Source organism: Anneissia japonica, unplaced genomic scaffold, assembly GCF_011630105.1.
Source record: "Anneissia japonica isolate Jap-2015-1 unplaced genomic scaffold, ASM1163010v1 scaffold284970_len119093_cov105, whole genome shotgun sequence".
NCBI lineage: Eukaryota > Metazoa > Echinodermata > Crinoidea > Comatulida > Comatulidae > Anneissia > Anneissia japonica.
The window spans coordinates 53,935-62,056 of record NW_022734788.1 but is presented as its reverse complement, the minus strand read 5'-3'; the positions used below and the strand labels follow the sequence as shown (position 1 = coordinate 62,056).

The 8,122-nt window shown below is 30.6% G+C and overlaps 1 protein-coding gene and 1 long non-coding RNA gene across 2 annotated transcripts in view; both read left to right on the top strand.

The window, feature by feature from the left end:
* LOC117116483 overlaps window positions 1–2,976 on the top strand; it is a 12,064-nt gene extending 9,088 nt beyond the window's left edge. The window contains exon 4 of the long non-coding RNA XR_004446760.1: window positions 2,960–2,976. This is a non-coding gene — a long non-coding RNA (uncharacterized LOC117116483). The remainder of the gene's footprint in view (window positions 1–2,959) is intronic.
* A 226-nt stretch (window positions 2,977–3,202) lies between these two features.
* Window positions 3,203–8,122, top strand: part of LOC117116485 (threonine-rich protein-like) — an 8,755-nt gene continuing 3,835 nt past the window's right edge. Inside the window, exons 1-10 of the mRNA XM_033260548.1 lie at window positions 3,203–3,254; window positions 3,587–3,628; window positions 3,956–3,997; window positions 4,131–4,172; window positions 4,726–4,767; window positions 5,006–5,047; window positions 5,380–5,421; window positions 5,762–5,803; window positions 6,274–6,315; window positions 7,051–7,077. Of these exons, the coding sequence (XP_033116439.1) occupies window positions 3,203–3,254; window positions 3,587–3,628; window positions 3,956–3,997; window positions 4,131–4,172; window positions 4,726–4,767; window positions 5,006–5,047; window positions 5,380–5,421; window positions 5,762–5,803; window positions 6,274–6,315; window positions 7,051–7,077 (415 nt within the window). The remainder of the gene's footprint in view (window positions 3,255–3,586; window positions 3,629–3,955; window positions 3,998–4,130; window positions 4,173–4,725; window positions 4,768–5,005; window positions 5,048–5,379; window positions 5,422–5,761; window positions 5,804–6,273; window positions 6,316–7,050; window positions 7,078–8,122) is intronic.

Sequence of the window (8,122 nt, the reverse complement as noted above, 5' to 3'; positions counted from 1 at the left end):
TAGTCTTGTTTTCGTACATTTGAGACACAATTTAATTAGAGCAAACCGCAAATCAGAGGGATGTAACGCGCGTCTACTCAACCAGTTCATGCAAAGCGTGGGAAAAGCACTTAAAAAATTGACAAACTGCTCGTGATTTAACAGTAGCAAATCTTCTAATATTTTGTTGCTGTTTAGAATACTTTATTTTGAGCAGCCTAATAATCCAAATACCATATATCATAATGAAGATGACATCTACAAGCAGGCCTATATCTAGGCGTCAATTGTTTTTAACTTTATTCAAACACATCCAAGACTTTGAAAAACTTCCTGTTTCAACTTAAGGAGAGGTGAGCTACTACGCGAGTAGTAACGACCTTCCCAGCAAACAATAATACATTATGATAACGTGACAATAACGTTACAGTTTTGTGTTGAAAACTTTATTTTGTAGAACCATAAATTCATACTGAACATAATTTCACAACGTTTGCACGTTCCTACAACGTTGGGTAAACGTTATTTTGTGACATACCTAACCACAACATTCGCCAAGAACGTTATAAGAACGTAAACACGTGTTTGCCGGGTTTCTAAAGAAAATAACTCGTGGCAATCCTGAGGATTCCATTTTCTGATGAAGTTATTAATGTTTTGACACAGAACAGAAGATATTCTTTCCACACCAACAGGAAACCCACAAGAGGCTTAAAACAGACCCAGACCGGGACGTCCTATCGATGTATGGGAGGATCTTTTCAGAGAGTTCGCACAAGGGTAAAGTACAAGAGATGTTGACATAAAATGTACACACTGAACTTCTTTATGCAGCATTGCAAGGCACATTCAAGAAGAATCGATTTTAGAGTCTACTAATATGTAGAAAATACATACACATTTTATTTCTCCCTGACGAATTGTAGTTTATCTCCCCAACGCCAGGGTGGGGGTGGGAGCTTTCCTCGACGGGGACCCTACCCCATTCCCCCTGCTGGTGTCACCCCTGAGGCGCAAACCGGAATCGTTCACGACAGATGAAACACTGTCCATCTTTGTAGCTCCATAGTAAAATGAGACTCCTCTTGCACCAAAATAAAGAGTAGCAAAAAAGCATTGCTATCCTGGTGGTACAGTATACCTGTCAAAGAGGACAGCAAAAGTTCCTCTTCAAAGCCTCCTCGTTCATACTGCACTGAGAATTATTTAAAAAAAACAACATAAAACGACCATTGTCGATACTTTTACAATATAGGCCTAATACTATTGGGGACAGAATTAATATATGACAATATATGATTATCATTATCATGACATTGGTGTAGGCAATGTCTGATAATTCCATGGAATTTCAGATGCAAACACATTTTACATTTAAAAAATGTAAAATTAGGTTGTCTAGAATTATTATCAATTTTGATTTTGATTTATATTCACTGTAAGATTAACAATAGAAATTTTCATGTTGGCCTATGCCACTTTTGGCCTCTTCCAATCAGAAAAATGTATTTTGATGACGTCATGGAAAATACAAAAAGTTTTCCACAGAAGTTCTTTTGTCCCAAACCTCCTTAACATTTCAAAATTAATTTGTAATTTTACTGTTCCCTGGTATTACAATGAAAACTGACATCGTCCAATCAGAAAACAGTACAAAAATGACGTCATATAGATTTGAAAATGCTTTTATTGAATTCTACGGGTATGAAAACCTCTAGATAAGTCTTGTATTCGCTTAGATTAGCTTCTGTAATGAGTAATTAATTTTGGCACACTTTGACTTCAATCTGGCCCACTGTGCAGCGGCGCTCAGCCTCCAGGAAACCTGTGGCAAGTTTAGTTGACGGGCAGAAAGACCTTTCTGTAGGACGGCAATTTCTATAGAGGATGGAGTGTACGTGGAGATGTTGACAACATTTTTAGTGTGAGGTGGTACACAAGTACTTACGCATGGAATTATGCTCCGGTTAATGAGCTTTGTAAATTTTTGATCTTTCACCAGTTTAAGTTTCTTGAATTGGATATCACCCATTTCTGTTGCAATCATTGCCGCTTCGTTGCATTCTGATTGTGTGATGTGATTTCGATGTCTTGTTCAAATTCCTAAGTTTCTTCGTGATTGTGTTCTGTTAATTATACATAATGGTGATCAGATGATTACGGAGTTTCACTGATAGAGATTGACATATTCTATTAAAATATGGGGTGCAATAGGTGTTCTTCAGAGAATCAAAGGGCTCTTAACTATGAGTCCAGAAGATACAACGTTTTCCTTACGGCACTTACTAAGAAACATAATGTCCGTCTGGATCTACGCTTTAAATGTGTTCATTCAGAGTCTGAAACGACAGTGTCAACCATAACCAGTAGTGGAGACAGCTGAAATTAGGTTATAATATTTAAAAAAAAACTTCCATTTCCAACAAAATTAAACTTAATTGTTAAGTGTTTTAATTGATTAGCAACTCTTAACTAATTGTTCAATGTTTGTATTCATACATAACCTACAACAGTGCTAAATTTCTTAATTATTATGTATGTATTTAAAACATGTGTGTTTTTAGAATCTGCAACTACAGCTCAGCCATTAATAACAGTGAAGAAAACGGATATCAAATGGTAAAATTGAATTAACTTTAATGTCCAATGAAGTTAAAACTTGTGAAATGTTATTATTAAAAAGTACCCTTTTAAGTATTAATGCCATTTTTATATGTATACAGGACCTACAACATTGCAGCCAACCACATTAGTGACAACTGAGGGTATGTTTTTTACTAATTATTACTATGTATATGCTTTATAAATTTGTTCATTCAGAGTCTGAAACGACAGTGTCAACCATAACCAGTAGTGGAGACAGCTGAAATTAGGTTATAATATTAAAAAACTTCATTTCCAACAAAATTAAACTTAATTGTTAAGTGTTTTAATTGATTAGCAACTCTTAACTAATTGTTCAATGTTTGTATTCATACAGAACCTACAACAGGGCTAAAATCGACCACATTAGTGGCAACTGAACGTAATTTCTTAACTATTATGTATGTACTTAAAACATGTGTGTTTTTAGAATCTGCAACTACAGCTCAGCCATTAATAACAGTGAAGAAAACTGATATTAAATGGTCAAATTGAATTAACTTTAATGTCCAACGAAGTTAAAAACTTGTGAAATGTTTTTATTAAAAAGTACACTTTTAAGTATTAATGACATTTTTATATGTATACAGGACCTACAACATTGCGGCCAACCACATTAGTGACAACTGAGGGTATGTTTTTTACTGATTATTACTATGTATATGCTTTATAAATTTGTTTATTCAGAGTCTGAAACAACATTATCAACTATTACTAGTAGTTGGGACAGTGCTAAAATCGACCACATTAGTGGCAACTGAAGGTAATTTCTTAATTATTATGTATGTATTTAAAAAATGTGTGTTTTTAGAATCTGCAACTACAGCTCAGCCATTAATAACCGTGAAGAAAACTGAATGGTAAAATTTAATTAACTTTAATGTCCAACGAAGTTAAAACTTGTGAAATGTTATTATTAAAAAGTACCCTTTTAAGTATTAATAACATTTTTATATGTATACAGGACCTACAACATTGCGGCCAACCATATTAGTGACAACTGAGGGTATGTTTTTTACTAATTATTACCATGCATGTGCTTTATAAATTTGTTCATTCAGAGTCTGAAACAACATTATCAACTATTACTAGTAGTTGAGACAGTGTTACCATCGACAACATTAGTGGCAACTGAGAGTAATTTCTTAATTATTATGTATGTATTTAAAAAATGTGTGTTTTTAGAATCTGCAACTACAGCCATTAATAACCGTGAAGAAAACTGAATGGTAAAATTTAATTAACTTTAATGTCCAACGAAGTTAAAACTTGTGAAATGTTATTATTAAAAAGTACCCTTTTAAGTATTAATAACATTTTTATATGTATACAGGACCTACAACATTGCGGCCAACCACATTAGTGACAACTGAGGGTATGTTTTTTACTAATTATTACCATGCATGTGCTTTATAAATTTGTTCTTGATTTAACAAAGTTAAAACTTGTGAAATGTTATAATTAAAAAGTACCTTTTAAGTGTTAATGACATTTTTATATGTTTACAGAATCTACAACATTGCAGCCAACCACATCAGTGACAACTGAAGGTATGTTTTTTACTGATTAATATTATGTATATGCTTTATAAATTTGTTCATTCAGAGTCTGAAACAACATTATCAACTATTACTAGTAGTTGAGACAGTGTTACCATCGACAACATTAGTGGCAACTGAAGGTAATTTCTTAATTATTATGTATGTATTTAAAAAATGTGTGTTTTTAGAATCTGCAACTACAGCTCAGCCATTAATAACCGTGAAGAAAACTGAATGGTAAAATTTAATTAACTTTATTCAGAGTCATTTCATTCAGAGTCTGAAACAACATTATCAACTATTACTAGTAGTTGAGACAGTGTTAACATCGACAACATTAGTGGCAACTGAGAGTAATTTCTTAATTATTATAATATATGTATTAAAAAAATTTGTATTTTTAGAATCTGCAACTACAGCTCAGCCATTAATAACAGTGAAGACAACTGATATTAAGTGGTAAAACTTAATTAACTTTAATGTCCAACAAAGTTAAAACTTGTGAAATGTTATAATTAAAAAGTACCATTTAAGTGTTAATGACATTTTTATATGTTTACAGAATCTACAACATTGCAGCCAACCACATCAGTGACAACTGAAGGTATGTTTTTTACTGATTAATATTATGTATATGCTTTATAAATTTGTTCATTCAGAGTCTGAAACAACATTATCAACTATTACTAGTAGTTGAGACAGTGCTAAAATCGACCACATTAGTGGTAAAACTTAAGTGGTAAAACTTAATTAACTTTAATGTCCAACAAAGTTAAAACTTGTGAAATGTTATAATTAAAAAGTACCTTTTAAGTGTTAATGACATTTTTATATGTTTACAGAATCTACAACATTGCAGCCAACCACATCAGTGACAATTGAAGGTATGTTTTTTACTGATTAATATTATGTATATGCTTTATAAATTTGTTCATTCAGAGTCTGAAACAACATTATCAACTATTACTAGTAGTTGAGACAGTGCTAAAATCGACCACATTAGTGGCAACTGAAGGTAATTTCTTAATTATTATGTATGTTTTTAAAAAATGTGTGTTTTTAGAATCTGCAACTACAGCTCAGCCATTAATAACCGTGAAGAAAACTGAATGGTAAAATTTAATTAACTTTAATGTCCAACGAAGTTAAAACTTGTGAAATGTTATTATTAAAAAGTACCCCTTTAAGTATTAATAACATTTTTATATGTATACAGGACCTACAACATTGCGGCCAACCACATTAGTGACAACTGAGGGTATGTTTTTAACTAATTATTACCATGCATGTGCTTTATAAATTTGTTCATTCAGAGTCTGAAACAACATTATCAACTATTACTAGTAGTTGAGACAGTGTTACCATCGACAACATTAGTGGCAACTGAGAGTAATTTCTTAATTATTATAATATATGTATTAAAAACATTTGTATTTTTAGAATCTGCAACTACAGCTCAGCCATTAATAACAGTGAAGACAACTGATATTAAGTGGTAAAACTTAATTAACTTTAATGTCCAACAAAGTTAAAACTTGTGAAATGTTATAATTAAAAAGTACCTTTTAAGTGTTAATGACATTTTTATATGTTTACAGAATCTACAACATTGCAGCCAGCCACATCAGTGACAACTGAGGGTATGTTTTTTACTGATTAATATTATGTATATGCTTTTTAAATTTGTTCATTCAGAGTCTGAAACTACAGTTTCAACCATCACTAGTAGTTGAGACAGCTGAAATTAGGTTAATAATATTTAAAAATTTTAGTTTCCAACAAAATTAAACTTAATTGTTAAGTGTTTTAATTGATTAGCAACTCTTAAATATCATTCAAAGTCTGTATTCATACAGAACTTACAACAGTGCTAACATCGACCACATTAGTGGCAACTGAGAGTATTTTCTTAACTATTATTATGTATGTATTTCAAAAATGTGTGTATTCAGAATCTGCAACTACAGCTCAGCCATTAATAACAGTGAAGACAACTGATATTAAGTGGTAAAATTTAATTAACTTTAATGTCCAACAAAGTTAAAACTTGTGAAATGTTATAATTAAAAAGTACCTTTTAAGTGTTAATGATATTTTTATATGTTTACAGAATCTACAACATTGCAGCCAACCACATCAGTGACAACTGATGGTATGTTTTTTACTGATTATTATTATGTATATGCTTTTTAAATTTGTAGTTGAGACAGCTTAAATTAGGTTGTAATATTTAAAAACTTTAATTTCTAACAAAATTAAACTTAATTGTTAAGTGTTTTAATGGATTAGCAACTCTTAAATATTTTAATAATAATTTCAATTTACTTTACTAAGATGGGTAAGGCTTGGGGAAATCAAGACATGTTTACAAATACTGGTAGATGCTTATACAGTAGGGCATCTCGACCTAAGGATAGTGTTTTTTGTATCTCATCGGTGTACAAACGATTAATTTATATAGGCCTATCGAACTAAGGTCAACATTTTATATAAACGTTTTAAAATATTATTTTTTTGTCCCCCGAAGAATCTCTGCGAACTTTCCTGACGGGGGTTACAATATTACATAATCTTACATTTAGATCATATATTAAGGCGGTTTGCGCACAAACCTGTCGGTGTCCAGGATTAAAAAGTTTCTGTTAGTCTTGGTCCCAATTTTGTTCTTTTATTAAACTCATAACAGTGTAATCCACATACATAGAAATTAAATTGCCTATTATAACTACTCTATTACCTGTCATTAACTGATATTAGGTTAAACATAATTGTCCAACGAAGTTTTAAATTTTGTAATTAATCAGTACCTTTTAAATATAATAAATGTTATAATGCATTAGAAATTTTTAACTAGCTAGTAATTTACATTTTTTTTATATTTATACAGAATCTACAATGTCAAATGACACTAATGGTATGTTTTTTTTTTATATCGTTATTATTTTATATACCGGTACAATGTATTAATGACTAGCTGTTAAAAAAAAACCAAAAACAAATAAAACAACGTAATTTGTAAACGTTGCATTCAAACAAAAGTTGAAATAAAAATATGTGTAAACGGAGATGACACAACTGTTTTTGTAAATATGACCCCATCAGCAGTATATTTTAACTTCGACTCGTTCATTGTTTATGAAGTGGAATCCAAAATGCACTTCTGTATAATGCAGGCGTGGATGTCAGTGTATGTGACAGCAAATTGTTATTAATTTCATTTACTTCTTTCTGAACATAAACAATATACAATAAACAATACATTTAAACAGTAAAGGCCTGTTTGCACTACAAAGGTAAGGATCAACGATAAAAAGATGTGTAAAGAGGCCTTAAAACAAATCAAACAAACGGAGAGGAAAACCAAAAAGCAAACTGAATCTACTATTAAGTGGTTTACCTTACAAAAGCCAGTACAATGAATATAATCATTAAAATCAAGTATTAATATTCTTATTATTATTATTGTTATTATTATTATTATTATTATTATTATTATTAATATTATTAATATTATTATTATTATTATTATTATTATTATTATTATTATTATTATTAATATTATTATTAGTAGTAATAGAATAACTTCTATAGAATGAACTTAGGTTATTCAATGGGATATTACTAGCATTGGGTAGTCTGTCCCATACCTGTGGAAAATGATTAAAAAACAGATTATTTTCAGGCATTGGTTCTAGCAAAAGATTGAATGAAGGTAAGATTTTTAGGATGACAAGTGTTAATTTTAAGAAACTTAAAAATATCAAGTGAATATTACCCCCATATACAGTTAGCAACAAATATAATGCATAAACAAGTCCTAAAAGTTGACACATTTTTTTTCTCTTTTGTGGGGTCGTCCCACTTTTATTCATAAGTTCAGCATACACAGTATAATTTGTAAAGAGTTGTTCAATATAGCTTCTTAAAATATCTTTAACAATTTTTTTTTTTTTTTTTTT